The following is a 27695-nucleotide window of genomic DNA, read 5'->3' as shown; positions in this document are numbered from 1 at the left end:
ATGAAAAAGTACGATGTACAAATAAGAAGTACAAGTGACTCAGTCAACAGCACAACTGTTACAAAAACCACTTCAACAGGTTAGTATACGTGAAGTAAAATGGGTTTACATTTAGAAAGTATATTGCATTGTACTGAATGTCAATATAATTTTCAAAATATTCTCAAAATATTCTAATTAGCTTTTGCTAGCCAAAAGGAAATACAGTAAACCCGAATAAAAGTAATTTAAATTTTTACTTTACATCGATTTCAGGTTCAGTTCTTGTCAGTCTTTCCATTATTTCACCTCTAAGAGTAATTTTTGAATCAGCTACATCTGTGACGTGCACTTGTTCGGGTTATTACGAACCACAATGCAGATGGCTCAGGTATTTGAAATTTGTTAAACCATATTGCTGGGTGTTTTTTAAACATCCGATAGCCTAAATATATGTTCTTATATACATTTTAGAAATGAAAAAAATGATAAATATATGTTCTTTACATATGTAGTATTTAAACATAAAACGCACTATTTTGAAAGACCTATACCCAGTTGCATTATAAAAAATATATATGTTTCTTTAAAATATACTTTTATAAAATTCACTTAACAAGAGTTTAACATATTCAAACCAATGTATCATATTGATTCAAATAAGCTCTCGCTGGCAAACTTGCTGATGTGTAAAACACATTTTTCACCTAAAGCGCATTTCATTTACCTCAATAGGAGCAACGCCATACACACTACAGCTACTTCGGCACAAGTTTACCAAACCTCCGCCACAGCAAGTGGAAGTACGTCAGGAACATCTACACTTCACATCAACATTGCAGATCCAAGTTACGCTGGTCAATACGAATGTAAGGCCACCAACTGGGATGGAAGTGGAACAAAGACCAAAACTTTAACCATATACGGTAGGTGTAAAAATCTAATAATTTTGCTTCCTTTCCACGTACATGTGCAGCAAACGTCGTTTGTTTTTCTAACACAGTTAGGCCAAGTATTGCAACAAGTAGGACAACTGTAGCGTTTCCTTCATACAACACTCCACAACAAGTTTACTGCGAATCGCGAGGTCACCCCAAGCCTACAGTTGATTGGACGAGGTAGGCAAAAGAGTTACAGCCCACGGCAACTGTTTTTATTATTCGCACAGCCTGAACAGTCAATTGTAACCCAAAATGGCTCTTAAAATGTAAGCTAGAATGCTTAGTTCTATGGTAGTGTTTGTGACTTTGAAATAAAAGTGAAAATAGAATTTGTCTTCAGCTTGTGGTAATGGCATTCCTGTAGTTCATTTATACTTTGCATGTTTATTATGTAGTCGAAAGGAAAGGTTCCACACGTATGACGCCTTTTCCAATGATTTTGCGTTACCTTTTATTGCAGCGAAAGCTTAATATAGCCGGCGTAAAAAATATTTTCGAATTAAGCCAGTCATTCAACCGTTGCATGCGCTGATATAAGCAGTGAAATTTTAGGAAGTTATCAAATGGAACGTATAATTTGATTAGGTCTGGCTTTTCGGTTGCAACAAGCAGTGGTCTAAAAACCCGTCAATTTCAAGCGAGCTCAACTGCTTTCTACGTAAAACAAATCCTCGACATCAGTCTTCAGAATGTTCTCGAATGTGGGGAGTATGTTTGTAAAGTTACGAGCTCAGATGGAAGCGAACAAACTAAGTCTGTAACTGTAACAGGTAAACTTAAACTTTATACACACGTTTGTCGCTTACAAACCTTTTTTTTCATCTTACACTCATTTATTTTGAATCATAATGCAACATTTTACCGTATTAAAAAAATAGTTTCGCAAAACATGTACTTAATATCGTTTTTAAGTATTGAAGTACGATAACAAGTATCGCATATCCCTAATTAAACCAAGAATGTTATAGATTTAAAACATTTTGTTCCTTCTTACCCGAAAACAACCCGAAACAACTAATGTAGTTGACTCATTTAATGACTGCGGGCGCAATTTCTTTTCTTCGTATTGTTTAAAGTCACAGTAGCAGCCCACATTCTTTTAGCGCTTATTATTTCCTTGTTAAATTCTAAAAGGAAAAGTGACTGCGAAAAACACGTTAGACGTCATTCGCCGAACAGTGTTGCATTTAGCCTATACTTTTTAAACTTAGTGCCTAAATCGCTATAATGATTTTTGTGGTATCGCACATTAGGGGTGATAAAATATTTGTATTTTAGGGGTGATTAGGGGTGATAAAATAGATCGAAAAAGTCTTCACATTTGGTATTTCAACTTTTTATTTCCAGTGTCCTCCCATTTGAAACAAATAGAATCAGATTTTTATATCGCTTTTTTAACAATTCTAGTGCATCCGAACATAACGTTATCCACCAATGTGTTGATTGCAAATCATGGAGAATCGAGAATTGTTACTTGTACCAGCTACGGTTATCCAATGCCAAAGATAATCTGGAAAAAGTAAGAAGGCCTATATTTGTTTTTTACGCTTACGTTTCTTTATGCAGTGATTAACCGGGTGCAAACATAAATAAGAATATATTTCGCCGTATATAAAACTGGTATTCGATTTTGCAAAATTAAGCAAGCACGTAACAGAATGGCGGTTAAAAATTAAATATTCGAACCGAAAATCTTTCTCAGTCATTTATTGGCGACGGGAAATGTATTGTAATAAAACTGTTTTGGCTAAGTGGTTAAAAGTTGCGATATTTCGACGACTGTCTTACGTAATCACAAGTGCATACGGTTAATTTACATAAACTTCGCGCAAAACGTTATTGTAGCACATTTTTAAGGCTTTATTTTTATTGTACTGTAACTATGCCACTGTGCATTTTCGCTGCTCAAAAGGTTTTGCATGGAATGATAAGCCTTTAACGTTTTTGATTTAAACGAAGGGTTTAGAACAGGGATTTCGAATATTTATTTTAACTGCCCATCCTGTTGACTTATTATATATGGCGTACCCCTTAAAATATTGAATTAAAAAACAAAACACATGGGTTTAGGTTTAGAAGCCATAATTCGGCTTATCATCAAATAAAGTATAAACTTTAGCCGAACAAATTTTCAGCCCAGTTGTGCATAAGTGCCTAGTTTCATCAAATATTCTTGGCTTCAATAATTGATCAGCACGGGAAGTGGATAAGCTAAAATTCGTTGAACGTAGTCTTCAGTTGCGTCCAATAACGTCATTCGCTGGATTTAACCATTTTATAAAAAAATCGGCGATTACTGCTACAGACATTTGTGAAAATTTCTTGACAATTTTTACTTTTAGGTCAACCATGTTGGTTTCCTCCGACACCAGCCAACAATGTTATCAGACCATTTCCACCGACAGCACAAATTATGGCAAAACAGCGAACCTGCATCTAACAAATATTGACGTTGGTTTATCGGGAAGTTATTATTGCGTAGCAAATAACACAGAAGCAGTTCGTAGTGAAGCGTTGCAACTTATGGGTATGTATCTACTTCTATACTGGTTATATCTATAACTTAGTTACACCGGAAAACTATTAACGAATCAGTAGATCTAAGCCTTTATCGTTCATTAAAAGCCGTTGTACACGTATGTGTAAACATATACGGTAGGTGTAAAAATCTAATAATTTTGCTTCCTTTCCACGTACATGTACAGCAAACGTCGTTTGTTTTTCTAACACAGTTAGGCCAAGTATTGCAACAAGTAGGACAACTGTAGCGTTTCCTTCATACAACACTCCACAACAAGTTTACTGCGAATCGCGAGGTCACCCCAAGCCTACAGTTGATTGGACGAGGTAGGCAAAAGAGTTACAGCCCACGGCAACTGTTTTTATTATTCGCACAGCCTGAACAGTCAATTGTAACCCAAAATGGCTCTTAAAATGTAAGCTAGAATGCTTAGTTCTATGGTAGTGTTTGTGACTTTGAAATAAAAGTGAAAATAGAATTTGTCTTCAGCATGTGGTACTGGCATTCCTGTAGTTCATTTATACTTTGCATGTTTATTATGTAGTCGAAAGGAAAGGTTCCACACGTATGACGCCTTTTCCAATGATTTTGCGTTACCTTTTATTGCAGCGAAAGCTCAATATAGCCGGCGTAAAAAATATTTTCGAATTAAGCCAGTCATTCAACCGTTGCATGCGCTGGTATAAGCAGTGAAATTTTAGGAAGTTATCAAATGGAACGTATAATTTGATTAGGTCTGGCTTTTCGGTTGCAACAAGCAGTGGTCTAAAAACCCGTCAATTTCAAGCGAGCTCAACTGCTTTCTACGTAAAACAAATCCTCGACATCAGTCTTCAGAATGTTCTCGAATGTGGGGAGTATGTTTGTAAAGTTACGAGCTCAGATGGAAGCGAACAAACTAAGTCTGTAACTGTAACAGGTAAACTTAAACTTTATACACACGTTTGTTGCTTACAAACCTTTTTTTTCGTCTTACACTCATTTATTTTGAATCATAATGCAACATTTTACCATATTAAAAAAATAGTTTCGCAAAACATGTACTTAATATCGTTTTTAAGTATTGGAGTACGATAACAAGTATCGCATATCCCTAATTAAACCAAGAATGTTATAGATTTAAAACATTTTGTTCCTTCTTACCCGAAAACAACCCGAAACAACTAATGTAGTTGACTCATTTAATGACTGCGGGCGCAATTTCTTTTCTTTGTATTGTTTAAAGTCACAGTAGCAGCCCACATTCTTTTAGCGCTTATTATTTCCTTGTTAAATGCTAAAAGGAAAAGTGACTGCGAACAACACGTTAGACGTCATTCGCCGAACAGTGTTGCATTTAGCCTATACTTTTTAAACTTAGTGCCTAAATCGCTATAATGATTTTTGTGGTATCGCACATTAGGGGTGATAAAATATTTGTATTTTAGGGTTGATTAGGGGTGATAAAATAGATCGAAAAAGTCTTCAAATTTGGTATTTCAACTTTTTATTTCCAGTGTCCTCCCATTTGAAACAAATAGAATCAGATTTTTTATCGCTTTTTTAACAATTCTAGTGCATCCGAACGTCACGTTATCCACCAATGTGTTGATTGCAAATCATGGAGAATCGAGAATTGTTACTTGTACCAGCTACGGTTATCCAATGCCAAAGATATCATGGAAAAAGTAAGCAGGCCTATATTTGTTTTTTACGCTTACGTTTCTTTATGTAGTGATTAACAGGGTGCAAACATAAATAAGAATATATTTCGCCGTATATAAAACTGGTATTCGTTTTTGTAAAATTAAGCAAGCACGTAACATAATGGCGGTTAAAAATTAAATATTTGAACCGAAAATCTTTCTCAGTCATTTATTGGCGACGGGAAATGTATTGTAATAAAACTGTTTTGGCTAAGTGGTTAAAAGTTGCGATATTTCGACGACTGTCTTACGTAATCACAAGTGCATACGGTTAATTTACATAAACTTCGCGCAAAACGTTATTGTAGCACATTTTTAAGGCTTTATTTTTATTGTACTGTAACTATGCCACTGTGCATTTTCGCTGCTCAAAAGGTTTTGCATGGAATGATAAGCCTTTAACGTTTTTGATTTAAACGAAGGGTTTAGAACAGGGATTTCGAATATTTATTTTAACTGCCCATCCTGTTGACTTATTATATATGGCGTACCCCTTAAAATATTGAATTAAAAAACAAAACACATGGGTTTAGGTTTAGAAGCCATAATTCGGCTTATCATCAAATAAAGTATAAACTTTAGCCGAACAAATTTTCAGCCCAGTTGTGCATAAGTGCCTAGTTTCATCAAATATTCTTGGCTTCAATAATTGATCAGCACGGGAAGTGGATAAGCTAAAATTCGTTGAACGTAGTCTTCAGTTGCGTCCAATAACGTCATTCGCTGGATTTAACCATTTTATAAAAAAATCGGCGATTACTGCTACAGACATTTGTGAAAATTTCTTGACAATTTTTACTTTTAGGTCAACCATGTTGGTTTCCTCCGACACCAGCCAACAATGTTATCAGACCATTTCCACCGACAGCACAAATTATGGCAAAACAGCAAACCTGCATCTAACAAATATTGACGTTGGTTTATCGGGAAGTTATTATTGCGAAGCAAATAACACAGAAGCAGTTCGTAGTGAAGCGTTGCAACTTATGGGTATGTATCTACTTCTATACTGGTTATATCTATAACTTAGTTACACCGGAAAACTATTAACGAATCAGTAGATCTAAGCCTTTATCGTTCATTAAAAGCCGTTGTACACGTATGTGTAAACATATACGGTAGGTGTAAAAATCTAATAATTTTGCTTCCTTTCCACGTACATGTACAGCAAACGTCGTTTGTTTTTCTAACACAGTTAGGCCAAGTATTGCAACAAGTAGGACAACTGTAGCGTTTCCTTCATACAACACTCCACAACAAGTTTACTGCGAATCGCGAGGTCACCCCAAGCCTACAGTTGATTGGACGAGGTAGGCAAAAGAGTTACAGCCCACGGCAACTGTTTTTATTATTCGCACAGCCTGAACAGTCAATTGTAACCCAAAATGGCTCTTAAAATGTAAGCTAGAATGCTTAGTTCTATGGTAGTGTTTGTGACTTTGAAATAAAAGTGAAAATAGAATTTGTCTTCAGCATGTGGTACTGGCATTCCTGTAGTTCATTTATACTTTGCATGTTTATTATGTAGTCGAAAGGAAAGGTTCCACACGTATGACGCCTTTTCCAATGATTTTGCGTTACCTTTTATTGCAGCGAAAGCTCAATATAGCCGGCGTAAAAAATATTTTCGAATTAAGCCAGTCATTCAACCGTTGCATGCGCTGGTATAAGCAGTGAAATTTTAGGAAGTTATCAAATGGAACGTATAATTTGATTAGGTCTGGCTTTTCGGTTGCAACAAGCAGTGGTCTAAAAACCCGTCAATTTCAAGCGAGCTCAACTGCTTTCTACGTAAAACAAATCCTCGACATCAGTCTTCAGAATGTTCTCGAATGTGGGGAGTATGTTTGTAAAGTTACGAGCTCAGATGGAAGCGAACAAACTAAGTCTGTAACTGTAACAGGTAAACTTAAACTTTATACACACGTTTGTTGCTTACAAACCTTTTTTTTCGTCTTACACTCATTTATTTTGAATCATAATGCAACATTTTACCATATTAAAAAAATAGTTTCGCAAAACATGTACTTAATATCGTTTTTAAGTATTGGAGTACGATAACAAGTATCGCATATCCCTAATTAAACCAAGAATGTTATAGATTTAAAACATTTTGTTCCTTCTTACCCGAAAACAACCCGAAACAACTAATGTAGTTGACTCATTTAATGACTGCGGGCGCAATTTCTTTTCTTTGTATTGTTTAAAGTCACAGTAGCAGCCCACATTCTTTTAGCGCTTATTATTTCCTTGTTAAATCCTAAAAGGAAAAGTGACTGCGAACAACACGTTAGACGTCATTCGCCGAACAGTGTTGCATTTAGCCTATACTTTTTAAACTTAGTGCCTAAATCGCTATAATGATTTTTGTGGTATCGCACATTAGGGGTGATAAAATATTTGTATTTTAGGGTTGATTAGGGGTGATAAAATAGATCGAAAAAGTCTTCACATTTGGTATTTCAACTTTTTATTTCCAGTGTCCTCCCATTTGAAACAAATAGAATCAGATTTTTTATCGCTTTTTTAACAATTCTAGTGCATCCGAACATAACGTTATCCACCAATGTGTTGATTGCAAATCATGGAGAATCGAGAATTGTTACTTGTACCAGCTACGGTTATCCAATGCCAAAGATATCATGGAAAAAGTAAGCAGGCCTATATTTGTTTTTTACGCTTACGTTTCTTTATATAGTGATTAACAGGGTGCAAACATAAATAAGAATATATTTCGCCGTATATAAAACTGGTATTCGTTTTTGTAAAATTAAGCAAGCACGTAACATAATGGCGGTTAAAAATTAAATATTTGAACCGAAAATCTTTCTCAGTCATTTATTGGCGACGGGAAATGTATTGTAATAAAACTGTTTTGGCTAAGTGGTTAAAAGTTGCGATATTTCGACGACTGTCTTACGTAATCACAAGTGCATACGGTTAATTTACATAAACTTCGCGCAAAACGTTATTGTAGCACATTTTTAAGGCTTTATTTTTATTGTACTGTAACTATGCCACTGTGCATTTTCGCTGCTCAAAAGGTTTTGCATGGAATGATAAGCCTTTAACGTTTTTGATTTAAACGAAGGGTTTAGAACAGGGATTTCGAATATTTATTTTAACTGCCCATCCTGTTGACTTATTATATATGGCGTACCCCTTAAAATATTGAATTAAAAAACAAAACACATGGGTTTAGGTTTAGAAGCCATAATTCGGCTTATCATCAAATAAAGTATAAACTTTAGCCGAACAAATTTTCAGCCCAGTTGTGCATAAGTGCCTAGTTTCATCAAATATTCTTGGCTTCAATAATTGATCAGCACGGGAAGTGGATAAACTAAAATTCGTTGAACGTAGTCTTTAGTTGCGTCCAATAAAGTCATTCGCTGGATTTAACCATTTTATAAAGAACTCGGCGATTACTGCTACAGACATTTGTGAAACTTTCTTCAAAAAATTTTTACTTTTAGGTCAACCATGTTGGTTTCCTCCGACACCAGCCAACAATGTTATCAGACCATTTCCACTGACAGCACAAATTATGGCAAAACAGCGAACCTGCATCTAACAAATATTGACGTTGCTTTATCGGGAAGTTATTATTGCGAAGCAAATAACACAGAAGCAGTTCGTAGTGAAGCGTTGCAACTTATGGGTATGTATCTACTTCTATACTGGTTATATCTATAACTTAGTTACACCGGAAAACTATTAACGAATCACTAGATCTAAGCCTTTATCGTTCATTAAAAGCCGTTGTACACGTATGTGTAAACATATACGGTAGGTGTAAATATCTAATAATTTTGCTTCCTTTCCACGTACATGTACAGCAAACGTCGTTTGTTTTTCTAACACAGTTAGGCCAAGTATTGCAACAAGTAGGACAACTGTAGCGTTTCCTTCATACAACACTCCACAACAAGTTTACTGCGAATCGCGAGGTCACCCCAAGCCTACAGTTGATTGGACGAGGTAGGCAAAAGAGTTACAGCCCACGGCAACTGTTTTTATTATTCGCACAGCCTGAACAGTCAATTGTAACCCAAAATGGCTCTTAAAATGTAAGCTAGAATGCTTAGTTCTATGGTAGTGTTTGTGACTTTGAAATAAAAGTGAAAATAGAATTTGTCTTCAGCATGTGGTACTGGCATTCCTGTAGTTCATTTATACTTTGCATGTTTATTATGTAGTCGAAAGGAAAGGTTCCACACGTATGACGCCTTTTCCAATGATTTTGCGTTACCTTTTATTGCAGCGAAAGCTCAATATAGCCGGCGTAAAAAATATTTTCGAATTAAGCCAGTCATTCAACCGTTGCATGCGCTGGTATAAGCAGTGAAATTTTAGGAAGTTATCAAATGGAACGTATAATTTGATTAGGTCTGGCTTTTCGGTTGCAACAAGCAGTGGTCTAAAAACCCGTCAATTTCAAGCGAGCTCAACTGCTTTCTACGTAAAACAAATCCTCGACATCAGTCTTCAGAATGTTCTCGAATGTGGGGAGTATGTTTGTAAAGTTACGAGCTCAGATGGAAGCGAACAAACTAAGTCTGTAACTGTAACAGGTAAACTTAAACTTTATACACACGTTTGTTGCTTACAAACCTTTTTTTTCGTCTTACACTCATTTATTTTGAATCATAATGCAACATTTTACCATATTAAAAAAATAGTTTCGCAAAACATGTACTTAATATCGTTTTTAAGTATTGGAGTACGATAACAAGTATCGCATATCCCTAATTAAACCAAGAATGTTATAGATTTAAAACATTTTGTTCCTTCTTACCCGAAAACAACCCGAAACAACTAATGTAGTTGACTCATTTAATGACTGCGGGCGCAATTTCTTTTCTTTGTATTGTTTAAAGTCACAGTAGCAGCCCACATTCTTTTAGCGCTTATTATTTCCTTGTTAAATCCTAAAAGGAAAAGTGACTGCGAACAACACGTTAGACGTCATTCGCCGAACAGTGTTGCATTTAGCCTATACTTTTTAAACTTAGTGCCTAAATCGCTATAATGATTTTTGTGGTATCGCACATTAGGGGTGATAAAATATTTGTATTTTAGGGTTGATTAGGGGTGATAAAATAGATCGAAAAAGTCTTCACATTTGGTATTTCAACTTTTTATTTCCAGTGTCCTCCCATTTGAAACAAATAGAATCAGATTTTTTATCGCTTTTTTAACAATTCTAGTGCATCCGAACATAACGTTATCCACCAATGTGTTGATTGCAAATCATGGAGAATCGAGAATTGTTACTTGTACCAGCTACGGTTATCCAATGCCAAAGATATCATGGAAAAAGTAAGCAGGCCTATATTTGTTTTTTACGCTTACGTTTCTTTATATAGTGATTAACAGGGTGCAAACATAAATAAGAATATATTTCGCCGTATATAAAACTGGTATTCGTTTTTGTAAAATTAAGCAAGCACGTAACATAATGGCGGTTAAAAATTAAATATTTGAACCGAAAATCTTTCTCAGTCATTTATTGGCGACGGGAAATGTATTGTAATAAAACTGTTTTGGCTAAGTGGTTAAAAGTTGCGATATTTCGACGACTGTCTTACGTAATCACAAGTGCATACGGTTAATTTACATAAACTTCGCGCAAAACGTTATTGTAGCACATTTTTAAGGCTTTATTTTTATTGTACTGTAACTATGCCACTGTGCATTTTCGCTGCTCAAAAGGTTTTGCATGGAATGATAAGCCTTTAACGTTTTTGATTTAAACGAAGGGTTTAGAACAGGGATTTCGAATATTTATTTTAACTGCCCATCCTGTTGACTTATTATATATGGCGTACCCCTTAAAATATTGAATTAAAAAACAAAACACATGGGTTTAGGTTTAGAAGCCATAATTCGGCTTATCATCAAATAAAGTATAAACTTTAGCCGAACAAATTTTCAGCCCAGTTGTGCATAAGTGCCTAGTTTCATCAAATATTCTTGGCTTCAATAATTGATCAGCACGGGAAGTGGATAAACTAAAATTCGTTGAACGTAGTCTTTAGTTGCGTCCAATAACGTCATTCGCTGGATTTAACCATTTTATAAAGAACTCGGCGATTACTGCTACAGACATTTGTGAAACTTTCTTCAAAAAATTTTTACTTTTAGGTCAACCATGTTGGTTTCCTCCGACACCAGCCAACAATGTTATCAGACCATTTCCACTGACAGCACAAATTATGGCAAAACAGCGAACCTGCATCTAACAAATATTGACGTTGCTTTATCGGGAAGTTATTATTGCGAAGCAAATAACACAGAAGCAGTTCGTAGTGAAGCGTTGCAACTTATGGGTATGTATCTACTTCTATACTGGTTATATCTATAACTTAGTTACACCGGAAAACTATTAACGAATCACTAGATCTAAGCCTTTATCGTTCATTAAAAGCCGTTGTACACGTATGTGTAAACATATACGGTAGGTGTAAAAATCTAATAATTTTGCTTCCTTTCCACGTACATGTACAGCAAACGTCGTTTGTTTTTCTAACACAGTTAGGCCAAGTATTGCAACAAGTAGGACAACTGTAGCGTTTCCTTCATACAACACTCCACAACAAGTTTACTGCGAATCGCGAGGTCACCCCAAGCCTACAGTTGATTGGACGAGGTAGGCAAAAGAGTTACAGCCCACGGCAACTGTTTTTATTATTCGCACAGCCTGAACAGTCAATTGTAACCCAAAATGGCTCTTAAAATGTAAGCTAGAATGCTTAGTTCTATGGTAGTGTTTGTGACTTTGAAATAAAAGTGAAAATAGAATTTGTCTTCAGCATGTGGTACTGGCATTCCTGTAGTTCATTTATACTTTGCATGTTTATTATGTAGTCGAAAGGAAAGGTTCCACACGTATGACGCCTTTTCCAATGATTTTGCGTTACCTTTTATTGCAGCGAAAGCTCAATATAGCCGGCGTAAAAAATATTTTCGAATTAAGCCAGTCATTCAACCGTTGCATGCGCTGGTATAAGCAGTGAAATTTTAGGAAGTTATCAAATGGAACGTATAATTTGATTAGGTCTGGCTTTTCGGTTGCAACAAGCAGTGGTCTAAAAACCCGTCAATTTCAAGCGAGCTCAACTGCTTTCTACGTAAAACAAATCCTCGACATCAGTCTTCAGAATGTTCTCGAATGTGGGGAGTATGTTTGTAAAGTTACGAGCTCAGATGGAAGCGAACAAACTAAGTCTGTAACTGTAACAGGTAAACTTAAACTTTATACACACGTTTGTTGCTTACAAACCTTTTTTTTCGTCTTACACTCATTTATTTTGAATCATAATGCAACATTTTACCATATTAAAAAAATAGTTTCGCAAAACATGTACTTAATATCGTTTTTAAGTATTGGAGTACGATAACAAGTATCGCATATCCCTAATTAAACCAAGAATGTTATAGATTTAAAACATTTTGTTCCTTCTTACCCGAAAACAACCCGAAACAACTAATGTAGTTGACTCATTTAATGACTGCGGGCGCAATTTCTTTTCTTTGTATTGTTTAAAGTCACAGTAGCAGCCCACATTCTTTTAGCGCTTATTATTTCCTTGTTAAATCCTAAAAGGAAAAGTGACTGCGAACAACACGTTAGACGTCATTCGCCGAACAGTGTTGCATTTAGCCTATACTTTTTAAACTTAGTGCCTAAATCGCTATAATGATTTTTGTGGTATCGCACATTAGGGGTGATAAAATATTTGTATTTTAGGGTTGATTAGGGGTGATAAAATAGATCGAAAAAGTCTTCACATTTGGTATTTCAACTTTTTATTTCCAGTGTCCTCCCATTTGAAACAAATAGAATCAGATTTTTTATCGCTTTTTTAACAATTCTAGTGCATCCGAACGTCACGTTATCCACCAATGTGTTGATTGCAAATCATGGAGAATCGAGAATTGTTACTTGTACCAGCTACGGTTATCCAATGCCAAAGATATCATGGAAAAAGTAAGCAGGCCTATATTTGTTTTTTACGCTTACGTTTCTTTATATAGTGATTAACAGGGTGCAAACATAAATAAGAATATATTTCGCCGTATATAAAACTGGTATTCGTTTTTGTAAAATTAAGCAAGCACGTAACATAATGGCGGTTAAAAATTAAATATTTGAACCGAAAATCTTTCTCAGTCATTTATTGGCGACGGGAAATGTATTGTAATAAAACTGTTTTGGCTAAGTGGTTAAAAGTTGCGATATTTCGACGACTGTCTTACGTAATCACAAGTGCATACGGTTAATTTACATAAACTTCGCGCAAAAACGTTATTGTAGCACATTTTTAAGGCTTTATTTTTATTGTACTGTAACTATGCCACTGTGCATTTTCGCTGCTCAAAAGGTTTTGCATGGAATGATAAGCCTTTAACGTTTTTGATTTAAACGAAGGGTTTAGAACAGGGATTTCGAATATTTATTTTAACTGCCCATCCTGTTGACTTATTATATATGGCGTACCCCTTAAAATATTGAATTAAAAAACAAAACACATGGGTTTAGGTTTAGAAGCCATAATTCGGCTTATCATCAAATAAAGTATAAACTTTAGCCGAACAAATTTTCAGCCCAGTTGTGCATAAGTGCCTAGTTTCATCAAATATTCTTGGCTTCAATAATTGATCAGCACGGGAAGTGGATAAGCTAAAATTCGTTGAACGTAGTCTTCAGTTGCGTCCAATAACGTCATTCGCTGGATTTAACCATTTTATAAAAAAATCGGCGATTACTGCTACAGACATTTGTGAAAATTTCTTGACAATTTTTACTTTTAGGTCAACCATGTTGGTTTCCTCCGACACCAGCCAACAATGTTATCAGACCATTTCCACCGACAGCACAAATTATGGCAAAACAGCGAACCTGCATCTAACAAATATTGACGTTGGTTTATCGGGAAGTTATTATTGCGTAGCAAATAACACAGAAGCAGTTCGTAGTGAAGCGTTGCAACTTATGGGTATGTATCTACTTCTATACTGGTTATATCTATAACTTAGTTACACCGGAAAACTATTAACGAATCAGTAGATCTATTAAAGGCTCCTATAACGCGTAAGCCTTTATCGTTCATTAAAAGCCGTTGTACACGTACGTGTATACATGTTTATATTCTTAAAATAATCGTATTTTTAGTTCGAGCAAACATATCCCTTTTACCGTGGGACGTAACACAACTTCCTGGGGCATTCTACGTCGATTGTGTGTCATTTGGATGGCGCCAGCCCAACGTTTACTGGATAAGGTACGGTCTATATTAAGAATGTTTGGATCAGGGTTCATACCCTGATATAAAAATTCTGACAAACTTTATTAAATTGATTAAATATTATTGTTAAACGAAAGCATCCCGCCGGCCGAAATTTATTTATCCCTGTGTTATAGCACTAAAATGATTTTTTTGTTTGGTATGACCTAATGTCATCATTTATTAACGTGGCTACAATTGAAACTTTTGTATTTTCACAGACAAGGCCATTATATTACGACACTCACTTCGGTTGGAGTGCACCAAGTTATTACAACAGTTTCCCCTTTCCAAGTGAACTCGCGTCTCCACTACACAAACACAAGCATCGAACAAGTTGGAGCTTACACATGCACAGCAAGCAACAACATCCCTCCTTCCGTTGTTGACACCACGTTCTATTCACATGGTAAGGCGAATATAGCTATATCAACATTCCTGTAATAACAAGCCATGAGTGGGGGTGTTCGATACTTCACATGTTATCCCGATATCGATATTTCGAACAAAAATTATTGCGACCCGATCATATAACACATGACGTCATTACTACGATCAAGTAAGCAAAATAGTGAAATTAATTAGTTTGGTTCTAACTATACTTATAATCTAACTCAGATTTTACCAAAAATGCTACTGCAGTTTTAATCCCACAGTTGAAATCAAATAATTTAAAACTTTTGGTAGAAACGATTTTACAATTATACAGGTGAATTTTACAGGTTCAAAATTATAAGCCACGCTAAAAAAACAACATATCACCAAAAAACTTACAAAAATTCATTTAGCTAAGAAGTTTAGCTACCTCCAGTTGTTACCAACTCTTTTTCTTCATAAATTAACCGTTCAAGATTGACTCACAGATTTGGATCGTATATCATGGCCAAAATATTATTTTTGATTTGATATCGGATCGGTACCGATACCACTCTGGTATCGGACGAGTACCGATACTCCGTTCGGATATTATCGGACATCCGTAGCCATAAGTGTTGGATATGTACTTGTAAACGTTTCTTGAGCAAATTCAATATAACGTTCATTGCGAATTGGTTTCAGCCACGGCCAACATATCCTTGTCAAAAAAACTAGTTTCGCTTAAAGACGGCATCAGGACGCAAGTTAATTGCACATCATTCGGATTTCCGCAACCACAAGTTTATTGGACAAAGTAAGGCTTTAGTTCGTTATATGTTATATTGCATTTATGATTTACCTTTAATCGGCTAACTTATGTTTCGAACAGAAATAGCATCAACGTGTCAAGCAATACAGGAGATGAAATATTTCAAACAGTTCACAAAGAGACATTTTACAAGACTGTCGCGTCTATTGAGTTTGTAAAGCCTTCGCCCACTACAACAGGAAGTTTCGTATGCCACGCCAGCAACACAGTCGATGAAAACAGCTTAAGCTCACTGCAAGAAACGTTAACAGTTGCTGGTAGGTTTTTAGTTTTTATTCCTTTATAAACTGACACCTTGACTTGTTGTACTTGATTACGTTCACCTATAGTTGTGATCTAGTTTCAACGTTTAACAGGTCGCGATTTTTAACGGTGCACTTAAAGCAAGGGTGGGTCAGAATTTAATTTCGCCGTTCAAAAACTTTTTTATATTTGACGTCATTAGTTACATCATACCGTGACGTTATAAAACAACCGACCTTCAAATCAACGCTGTGATATAGCGAATTTGTGCGCAAATATAAATAAGCGAATTTCAAGTTGATCCAGTGAAGCACGAAAAAATGCTTCACTTGTTTAACTTGGCCGAGTTTTAAATACGAAAGATAAGTGACGCACTAGACACACAAGAACAATCAAAGATTCACATATGGTTAGATATGGCATTTATAAAATTACAGAATTTAGTTCATACAACACATCCTGGGCTGAAAACTGCATGCGGCGCCTTTAGGCTGACATTGTTTCCTGAAAGTGTCAGAAACAAACTAGAAAATAAGTGCAACCAGGCGAAATATAGTTTTAAAGCGGGATGTGGCCTGGTGCATTCCTTGACCCGCCCCTGATTCAAATCTTCGATATATTTTGCCTTTTTCAGTCAAACCCAGGTTTATGAATTCTTCAATTCCAAGTGAATTCAGCCAATCACAGTCGCTGAATTGTACGTTTGCCGCCGACCAGTCGACCACCTTCCACTGGACCATCAACCACCAAAACGTCACAATCAACAGCGACGCGTCGCCAATCTACGTCATAATCCACAGGACAAACAACATAGTAACGTCACACCTAAAAATAGAAGCTTGCGCTATATATGGCGCCAACGCAAGTGTGAAGTGCTGGGCTGAAAATGGAGAAGGTGTCGCAAGCAATGTTGCTGTAATCAACAAAGGTACCGCATTAAAATATAAGTTTGATATAACGATTTATTTTTTCACTGTTATAACCATATAGATCAACAAAGAATTATTATTATAGTTTTTATTTCGAGTAAAAAAAACTGTGTTTGTTTTAAGTAAATCTTGAACATGTAAATATGTTGAAAATATTTGCAAATTTTCTGATGTGTGATCTAGTTGGTCAATATGTGTTTAGACACAACTAGTCTTAAATTGTTGATTTAACTTCTGTAAGTTTCCTTCAACTATTTTATAGACTTGCTGTTCGACAATGGACAGTTCTTCGTCCGCTACCAGCTCCACAGAAGTCAAGCTGAGGCCAAACTGCATTGTGAAAACTACGGAGGGAAATTACCGTCATTTGAATATTTAAAAGGAAGTTATTTAGCAACTTCACTTACAACGAAGGCAGTTTGGATCAACGGTAATTCTCATAAATTTTGACTTGTACTTTATGATTTCTTGATCTTTACTTTAAAACAGCAAAGGCAAGTTACACAAGCTGCGTTGTGTTTTACAACGGAGCTACTCAATCCATGAATTGCAGCGCTTCTTTACCTGTCCTGTGTGTATTTCCTGGTAAGTGAGAAGCGCTATAGTTAGAGCCTAATTTCCAAACAGTCTAATTATTTTGACGTTTATTGTTGATGCGCTATAGCTCCCATTTCAGTCTAATTGTATTGTGAAAGTTTCTTACCTTTATAATAAAATGACTTCATCGCTGTCCATGACTTAATATTATTTCTGATACTGGTTTACCTATTGATAAAATATGACCTTCAATAACTTAAGTATTACTATTGTCATTCTAACGCACCTTTCACAAACTGTTCAATGTTTTTTGTGTTTGTCACTTGCTCAAGACTAACTATTTAAATTAAAAGATGGCAATGGCTTGTGACAAACAGTTGTGCGTTGTATATCTGTGGGGTTAATCATAGCAATTGTTATTATTGATGTTTCGGTAATTCGTTTTACTGAAGTTAAGAGTCATCGCGACAAAATAATTGTGAAGTGGATTGACAAAACAAAATTTTACAAGAATTTTAACTTGATTGAAAATTTTTGGACGTTATTTCATAGCAAAAACACATAAACCTAGTGGTCCTGGGTAACTCGAAAAGTCATTTGGTAATTGATGAAAATTAATTTGCATTTTCTCTAAGATTCCGACGGGCACGCATACGTTACACCGTTTAAAGGCCTCAAACAAATACAATGTCGGCCCTTTGTAACCGTAACACGTACAGTACTTGCAGTAAATTTATTATAGTAAACTAACCATGACAACTATATAGTTTATTAGATAAAATACTCGGCGTTGCCCAGATTAAACAGATTAGTCACCAGTTTATTAGGCCTACTGACAAGTAGGGCGATTATTTTTGGACTTGTCAAAAAAAGTCAAAATTTTTTTTTTACACGTTAGGTCAAAATTTGTCAAATTTTTTTTAAGTCAAAATCGAATAAAAAGGCACATAAATTTACAAATTAAAAAAAAGCTATAGTCAGCATTTTGAAAATGGTCTTTCAGTTTTTTTAAACTTATCGTTTAAATTTTAACAAAAAAATTAGTTTTGATTTATATTCAAAGTCATTTTAACCGTGTTATATCTTCATTAGAGCAATATACGGTATAAAAAACGTATGAATAACGACGCCTAGGTTATTTAAATAAATGTGATTCTAACAGGTGAAAATTTTGTCAAAATAAATAATATTTAGGTTCAAATTTGTCAAAATTTTAACTTTTCAGGTCTAAATTTCCTAACTTTTTGGTCAAAAAATAATCCCCCTACTGATAAGGCTATCAAAATATAGCCAACTATTTGCATATTAAGTCATTTTCGAGTATAGATCAAATAAAGAAGCGGTAACGCAAACGGCCTCCAAAGCATATCGCCTTTAAAGTTGTAATAAATGGTGATACCTGCGTGTTAAATGTAATTTTAACGTAATACCAGAGTAAGTTTGCCGAAACCGCCTGTCATAAGCCACTACGCAGTATTTAATCTTGTCAAAAGTGTGAATTTTTTTGAAAAGTCACCACCAAAAAAATAATTACGCACAAGCTGCGTCCAAAGACAGACACACTCGTAACTCAGTAAAAAATGAGTTGCGCACTGTTAAAACCGCTGCAATAAACGGAATATTTTGCGAACTCTTGTCAAACTTTGCGAGGGTAAACATACTAAAAGCGGCAAATTATAACCCGTGACCATTTGAAAGTGAAAATTGCCCTTACCATGTTGAAGCGACGACGCTGGCTTAAGACGTGCGCTCATTACTCCGTCTTTCTCTCATGGAAAGAGACTAGTTTTTCTGTCTAGGAGCACTTGACTTCTCTATATTCTGGCGTATCAAGCCGTTTCACTCTTGAGAGTTGGAAATGTGTACAAAATGTGCGCAACGTATAGTTCTGTCTCTCTCTTGCTGTATGAACGTATATGCCGACGGACCAACCAGACTAATATTATAGAGTTGTTTGTATTATTAATATTTGAAAAGTTAATTAAACGAACAGTTCTAGATTGTTTTTTACTATGTACACCATTTGTAATGTTAAATACAGAATTCTTAGATTCCGTACAAAACAACCTTCAACATAAAGTTTGCACCTATTCAATTTGAAATAATCTCCCTATAAGGCAGTATGATTATTTTCGCGTGCATAATAAAATAATAACATTTGTTTGTAGCAATCGAAAATGAAATAAGGTTGCTGGTCAACACAACGGCGTCTGGCGGCGATGATACGGTTTCTCTACAAAAACTCAACACATTGGAAAACAACCTGAGGCAACTTCCAAAGGGCAACTATTCATTACAATACAACCTCACACAAGTCAGCGTACAAGTTGTGGTGAAACAACTAACATCAACCGGCGGAACAACCGAGTCAGGTTTGATCAATTTTGAGAAATCCTCGGTAAATGCTACCTTTCAGAACGCCGGCAATTTCCCAATGGCCATCGTGATGTTTGAAGCCGTCTTTAAAACCAATTCAACATCATGCGCTTTTGTCAATGCTGGTCAGCGAGATTCCAATAAACGTTATGCTGAACTAAGCCCCAAGGTTTTCACCAGCTTGTCAGGTTACGATGTTAAAACTGGTGCCAGGCTGATGGGCTCCGTCGCATTTTCGCGGCAAGTCGCAAACGCCGACCTGACTTCCCGCGAGGTTTGCCGAAACGACGTAATATCTTTGACAAACCTTAGGTTGGAAAAAGTGGAATATGCTTGCAGTTTCATAGACAGATCGTCGGCTTATTCAACAGCTGGATGCCGCAGCAAAGTGGTAGGCGACCGGGTCCACTGCGAATGCGATCACCTCACCGTGTTCTCTATTCTGCTCTCAATGAAAACAAGGGCCATTTCACTTGGAGTTAAAGTAAGAGATTGGCATGTTAATGATATAATTGTATTCGAACAAAAATTCAATAAATAAACAAACAGAGAAAGACATACCTCCTAACTGATTTCACAATAAGCCTTTCATAAGGGTGATTTGTTTAGGAGCAACGAATTTTCAAGGAATACTACTGAATCAACCAAATAAAATGTTAACTTTTCAAATCATATAAAGACAAAAGACAAACCAAATCATTTAATTCTAAATTGCCAAATCACTAAACAAATAACAACTATTTTAATCAATGTACTGGCTCAACTTTTATTAGTTTTGTTTATTATATATTTTTTCGTTATTTATTATATACTCATTTTCCAATGGTTCCAGTCACCAATTCATAACTAGAATATTCACATTTTACATATAACTGCCGAAATATTTATTTACAACTTAAATATTTTAAGCAATATTTAAACATTTTCCCTAAAAAATGAAAAAGCATATCTAACTTTGCCTAAATCGAAAACGAAAAACTCGAACTTCAAGCTCTTGATTCTAAAGCAATTTGGGCTTGGGAACTTGTTCATTGTAAATTGGATATTTTTATTGTCAATACCACCACAAAAGTAAGAATGAAACTGAGTTTTCAGCCAAATATCGTAGGTTTGTCATAAGTGAGCAATCTTTCTAAACTTATCGCAACCCAACAATAATGCACTCGTGCTTTACACTTTCCAAATTCCCTCCCACATTTCTTTCAGGTCCTCTCGTACGTTTGCGAATCGATCTCAGTTTGCTTCCTCGTGCTCAGCATCGCGCTACTGTTACGTCACAAGCGGCAGATCGCGAGCGACCGGACCCTGATCCAGCTGTACGTCGTCTTCTCCCTCCTGCTCCTCCACGTCGCCAATCTCCTCCAGGATGCAGCGATCCTCCATCAGGTCGGATGTGTCTTTCTCTCTGCCAGCATCCACTACTTCTTGATTGCATCAGGTGGCGACCTTATATGGAAATTCGTGTATTGCTCGTTTGTCTGTTTTCTCTGCCCAACTTTTTGGGAAATTAAACACCAGAAAAATTCTTTCTGTTTAACCTCATGACATAGATCTTTCAGTTTTCATTAAATTTATGTAATTTACCTGTTTAACTTGTGATAGCTATACTTTATCCACGTTTTCCTTTCAATTTAAACTGTTTAGTTCTTAACTATTTGTTTTTTATTTATCTATTACCTTGAATGCGATATTTCTATTTAGGTTTACTAAAGTATTTAGTTCTCTTTACATTAGATAATTTAATAAATACACGACATCTACAGAAGGTTTATCGTTATTTTTTCCTTTCATTTTGGAACAGTTTTGGTTCATAATCAATCCTTATAGACTATGTTTTGTCTAACTTAATTTCAGGATTTTATGTTTCTCAATTTTAGCATACCTAAACCTCATTTTGTTTTTCAGTTTGTTGGTTTACGATCGACGGAATTCGAATAACAATGGCCATGACGAACCCGATTGGATTCCAGGTCCAAGACTCCCAGAAGCGATCAAAGGTGTTCTTGGTGGTTGGATGGTTCATTCCGGCACTTCTGGTTGGATCGGCGCTCGCCGCTGGTCTTCCAACAGGAACCTATATGAAGATCAAGGACATTAACGTTACACAACAAGGGGGAAGCAAATTCGATAGATGCTGGTTGGATCCTGGCACCAACGTGTTCATTCTCACTGTGATCGTGCCGATCGCGATTTGTCTGCTGGTCAACTTCCTCTCTGCTCTCATCGGATCGTGGGCGCTCCTTTCCTCCAGGAAGAAAAAGAAGCGAAAAAGTCCGGAGGAAATGGATCAAGACGCCAAGACCTTTTTCAAGGCCTTCTTTTTCTTGATGTTGGTTCTCGGAACAACCTGGGTTCTTGGATTTTTTGCAGGTAAAATTTGCAAACGGGAACAGGATTGTTACACATTTTCACGAAATATATTCAAAGACATTAAAATACTTTTCAAAGGAAATTTATCGCATTTTAAAGACCTTTAATATAATCTTTTGGCGTATTTTGAAGATAATTATAAATTAAAACAGCATAAATGTCAGGTGAAACGCACTAAGAAAAAAAAAGATTAAAAAATTGCTTTACTACTGCAATTTCTAAACAAATTATTTAGGCTGCACATAAAATAAATTCAAATAATCCTATTTGGAAATGCAGGACTTTTCAGTATCAATTTCAATTTAAAGACGCTAAATGGCTTTGTGGCATTCCATAACTTTAAGGCAATCTAAACAAAGCTTCGTTCGTAATTTGGATGACAATATTACAAAAATGCTACAATTTGACTGAAATTTTACTTTTTCTTCGCGACTTTGTTCCTTTTTGTATGTTAAGCAATCTTTAGTATCAAAATTGTATTTAGATTCAGGCACTGCAAGCCGTATATAAAGCCTAATAAATTTAGTGTATAATTAAAGCTATTTTTGCCCTAGGTCTCGGCGACGAGATGACGTCAGAAGTGATGACGTACATCCACACGCTGGTGAACGGGCTTCAGGGATTGGCGGTGTTCTATTGCTACTGTGTCAAGAATGACGTTATTCGCAAGAAGATATCATACGCAGGAAAAACTTCTGGCGTTTCAGGCCAGGAAACTTCAAGCGACCATAACCTAACACAGCAAAGTTCCCGCATTTAGGAAACATCGAAATACAATTGTCAGAGGTTGTTTTTCTCTTCACTTCTATTCACGTGTTTAGTTATGCGACGTTCAGCTCTAGTCTAGAGATTACTGCAACAATATTTGCCAGATTTGTAAATGCCGAGTTAGATTTTCGATTTATCTTTGTATCTTTCCATTTTTCAAAAATCTGTTTCTTTCTTCGTTTGTCAATTTTGAGCATTGTTATGGACAGTTATTTAAAAATGTATCTATAGCATGTCTACGTCAAACATTTTTAAAATTGTGCTGATTTAGATAGTGACGCTTATAATAATGTATACCGTTTCATAAACTGCAGTGTTATGTTTTCTTTAATTTTGTCAAGGATATAACCTTTTGTATTATTATTATGTTTATCTCCATAAACATTTAATTAAGCCGGCAAAACCAACGTGATAAAATTATATACGTGAGCAGAAAATATTTGTGAATTCATGTTTTACTCAAGTCTCGTATAAATTTTCAAACAGGTAAAAAATCGATTTTCTATACATTGAATTCCATAGTCACAAAAGCAACGCAATTACCACTGTTTGTTACTTGTCACTGATTGGATGCTGCGCTACTGAAGTGGTCCGTTTTTCTCAAGACGCCAAAAATATGGTGTATGTATACTTATAGTCGCGATCCAATTTATCCCGTTGCAAGCACTTTTTTAAATCGAAGCTTGTTAAGTGTTATACTTGCATATCGTATCACCCAATTTGATGTTTAAACTTGCTAAACAGGCCTGGATGGAATATTCTTTTACCATGTGTTCCATTGTCGAACAGCTATATTATACTTTCCATAGTTTATAATTAAGTGTTGGGCCACACGTAACGTCAACCACAAACGCCTATTGGTGAGATTTTATTATTTAAAACGAATATTTCGTTGACACTTCTTTATGTATACCATTACCTTGTAATAAACTTTTGTTGTATTCGGTATTGCTTTCTAGGTTTCGATTGACCTCCAAAGTATGAAAAATTGATTATGCTTTCCTGGTTTTATTATCACTAATATGTTTAAAAGTTTCATTCTTGAAGTGTTACTGAATATATTTCTCTAGCTTGGACCAATGTTGCTGATGTTGTAACTATTTTGTTTTTTGTTGCAATTGTAAAAGTCATTGCTTGGTTAGATATCATCGTAGTAATCGAAGTTACATATTGTGCTTCTGTTGCTAAACATATAATCCTTTAAATAAACTAAATCAATCAAGAAACAATTGCATATTTTTTTTTATTCCGAGCCAATCACTAATCATTTCGTTTAAAAGCGTTTGATTTTGTTCTGCAATGTAACTCCAAGTTTTTTTTAACCCACTCAAAGACATTGAATCTTATTTGTTTTTACCCAACCATGTTCCACAAAATAGGGCAGGCCTTTCGTTTATACAAGCAATAAATTATTTTACACGTTTTTATAAAATACGCGATAATTCACAGGAAAGCTATCTGCGCAGTGACGCATTGTCTAGTTTTAGCAGATCTTGGGTGTGAAACGCTATGTGAAATCAAAAAGCAGCGATATCGTGAATGAAGCACATGGCAGAAAGAGATCAACGGCATTAAATAGATGTGACACAAGTGTAGTGCGATACTGTCTGTAGCTTTTCTATCGATAGACAATTGGTTATGAAGCAATTCATAGAAAAGAAGTAAACAAAATAAAGGTAAGATCCGCCCGTTTAAATGAACGAAGAATGGTTGTCATTACCAATCGAAACGCACTTACAGTCGCCCAAAAAGTTTCGATGAGGGTTTTCAGCTCTTGGTTAAGCATAAAGACGGAAAATGTTGTAAATTCTGTCGTGGAACACTCTTCGGTTTGCTCTGACGCCTAGATCTTCTACAGATAAAAATCCCACTCCTACCGCGCACATAGTGTTGTGAAAATCAGGTGTAGCTTTTCACGTTATTTCCGAAAGATTTTATAGCCTTCCAGGAAGGAAATTATTCGAATTTTACTCTTAGAGCAATGTCACAGGCAAATAGTGGAAAATAACAAACTGAGTAGGTAATTTTGACGATTTAAAACAATCCAATTTTCAAGGTGAACTTTCGTGATTTTTCAACAAAAACCGGTTAGAACCGCCTTAAACTGGTTTCATCAAGTGTTTGGTGCAGTTATAACCAAAAATGTTTTTTGATCAAATTTGAAAATTTGGTAAGGCTAGAGCTTTGGTGTTTTTTTGATTTTTGACGATTTAAAAAAATCCAATTTTCATGGTGAATTTCCGTGATTTTTCAACAAAAACCGGTTAGAACCGCCATAATCTAGTTTAATCAAGGTTTTGGGGGCAATTAGAAGCAAAAAGGTTTTTCGGTAAAATTGGAAAATTTGGCAAGGCTATATAGCCTTGATGTGTTTTCGATTTTTGACAATTTTTAGAAAATCCTATTTTAAAGTGGAATTCACCGGAATTTTCTACAGACAACGGTTAGAACCGCCTTAAACTGGTTTAATCAAGGATTTGGGGCAATTAGAAGCAAAAAAGTTTTTCGGTAAAATTGGAAAATTTGGAAAGGCTATAGCCTTGGTGTTTTTTCGATTTTTGACGATTTTAAAAAAATCCTATTTTTAAGGGGAATTTACCGGAATTGTCACCAGAAACCGGTTAGAACCGCCTTAAACTGGTTTAATCAAGGATTTGGGGCAATTAGAAGCAGAAAAGTTTTTCGCTAAAATTGGAAAATTTGGCAAGGCTATAGCCTTGGTGTTTTTTCGATTTTTGACGATTTTAAGAAAATCCAATTTTAAAGTGGAATTCACCGGAATTTTCTACAGACAACGGTTAGAACCGCCTTAAACTGGTTTAATCAAGGATTTGAGGGCAATTAGAAGCAAAAAAGTTTTTCGCTAAAATTGGAAAATTTGGAAAGGCTATATAGCCTTGGTGTGTTTTCGATTTTTGACAATTTTTAGAAAATCCTATGTTTAATGGGAATTTACCGGAATTGTCACCAGAAACCGGTTAGAACCGCCTTAAACTGGTTTAATCAAGGATTTGGGGCAATTAAAAGCAAAAAAGTCTTTGGGTTGAATTGGAAAATTTGGCAAGGCTATCCCCTTGTTGTTTTTTCGATTTTTGGACATTTAAAAAAAATACAATTTTTATGGGCAATTTACCGGATTTCTCCACCAAAATCTCTTAGAACCGCCTTAAAATGGTTTGATTATGAATTTGGGGCAATTAGAAGCAAAAAGGTTTTTCGGTAAAATTGGCAAATGTGGAAAGGCCTTGGTGTTTTTTCGATTTTTGACGATTTTTAAAAAATCCTGTTTTTAAGGTGAATTTACCTGAATTTTCATCAGAAATCAGTTAGAACCGCCTTAAACTGGTTTAATCAAGGATTTGGGACAATTAGAAGCAAAAAAGTCTTTGGGTTGAATTGGAAAATTTGGCAAGGCTATCCCCTTGTTGTTTTTTCGATTTTTGGACATTTAAAAAAAATACAATTTTTATGGGCAATTTACCGGATTTCTCCACCAAAATCTCTTAGAACCGCCTTAAAATGGTTTGATTATGAATTTGGGGCAATTAGAAGCAAAAAGGTTTTTCGGTAAAATTGGCAAATGTGGAAAGGCCTTGGTGTTTTTTCGATTTTTGACGATTTTTAAAAAATCCTGTTTTTAAGGTGAATTTACAGGAATTGCCAACAAAAACCTGTTAGAACCGCCTTAAACTGGTTTAATCAAGGATTTGGGGCAATTAGAAGCAAAAAAGTCTTTGGGTTGAATTGGAAAATTTGGCAAGGCTATAGCCTTGGTGTTTTTTCGATTTTTTACAATCTTTAGAAAATCCTATTTTTAAGGGGAATTTACCGGAATTGTCACCAGAAACCGGTTAGAACCGCCTTATACTGGTTTAATCAATGATTTGGGGCAATTAGAAGCAAAAAATGTTTGGGTTTAATTGGAAAACTTGGCAAGGCTATAGCCTTGGTGTTTTTTCCATTTTTGACGATTTTTATAAAATCCTGTTTTTATGGTGAATTTACCGGAATTATCAACAAAAACAGGTTAAAACCGCTTTGAACTGGTTTAATCAAGGGTTTGGTGCAATGATAACCGAAAAGGTTTTTCAATAAAATTGGAAAATTTGGCAAGCCTTGGTTTTTTTTTTTTGACGTTTTAAAAAAGCCAATTTTTATTGTGAATTTTCCTAATTTTTCAGCAAAAACCGGTTAGAACCGCCTCGAAAAGGTTTAATCAAGTGCTTGGTGCAGTTATAAGCAAAATACTTTTTCAAAAAAAAAATCAAAATAAATCTTTTTGACGAATTAACAGAAATAATAGATATAGTTAAAACGTCAAGTTTGAATGACAAGATCATTGCGAAAACAACGAATTGTTCATTGAGGTTTGTTCATTGTATTGCTGAATAACTCAGATGTGTGTGTATAGCTGAAATCTGGTTTGTTTATTAGCCAAACGTTTTCATAGTTTGTGGTGTTTATCGAATATCGGTTTAATTTTAATCCGTAACGCAAAAGCCAAATTAAATCGTCATCATCTTTACGTACACAAGGTCTATTTCTGAAATTGTAATATTAAATTGATCAATATGTTTGTCACTATTAAATGCTGAACGTGTAATACAGGGTTTCTTGATCTGTGGGGCAACCACTTAGGGGCGCGAAGGTTTCTCCGATAAAAAATAATTTTAAATTTGGTTAACAGAAATATCTCTTTTTAACTACTTTGTAGCAGAATCTCGTTTAGAATTTTTACACATTATTTTCATTTTTAGATTTTTTACACATTATTTTATTTTCGCATAATTTTTACACATTATTTTATTTTATTTTCGCATAATTTTCGAGTTTTACACTGAGGCGAATCTTTGCACTATCAATACCATGA

At 35.3% G+C, this 27695-nt stretch overlaps 1 protein-coding gene across 1 annotated transcript; it reads left to right on the top strand.

Annotated features, from left to right (window-relative positions):
• On the top strand, positions 1–23961 carry LOC146136910 (hemicentin-1-like). Its single transcript, XM_083396283.1, has 34 exons — positions 1–79; positions 256–370; positions 715–905; positions 983–1097; positions 1506–1690; positions 2328–2439; positions 3263–3447; positions 3653–3767; positions 4176–4360; positions 4997–5108; positions 5932–6116; positions 6322–6436; positions 6845–7029; positions 7666–7777; positions 8603–8787; positions 8993–9107; positions 9516–9700; positions 10337–10448; positions 11274–11458; positions 11664–11778; positions 12187–12371; positions 13008–13119; positions 13944–14128; positions 14305–14413; positions 14638–14825; positions 15476–15587; positions 15663–15859; positions 16480–16773; positions 17037–17204; positions 17264–17359; positions 19480–20171; positions 20894–21125; positions 21593–22057; positions 22612–23961. Exons 1-34 carry the CDS (start codon positions 1–3, stop codon positions 22815–22817), a joined length of 6129 nt encoding a protein of 2042 aa, XP_083252409.1. The 3' UTR covers positions 22818–23961.
• Positions 23962–27695: the final 3734 nt, after the last annotated feature.

The sequence above is a fragment of the Ascidiella aspersa genome, chromosome 8, assembly GCF_963924565.1.
Source record: "Ascidiella aspersa chromosome 8, kaAscAspe10.2, whole genome shotgun sequence".
Classification (NCBI taxonomy): Eukaryota; Metazoa; Chordata; class Ascidiacea; order Phlebobranchia; family Ascidiidae; genus Ascidiella; species Ascidiella aspersa.
Note: the sequence above shows the minus strand (reverse complement) of the source record. Positions and strands in the feature narration are given on the sequence as shown.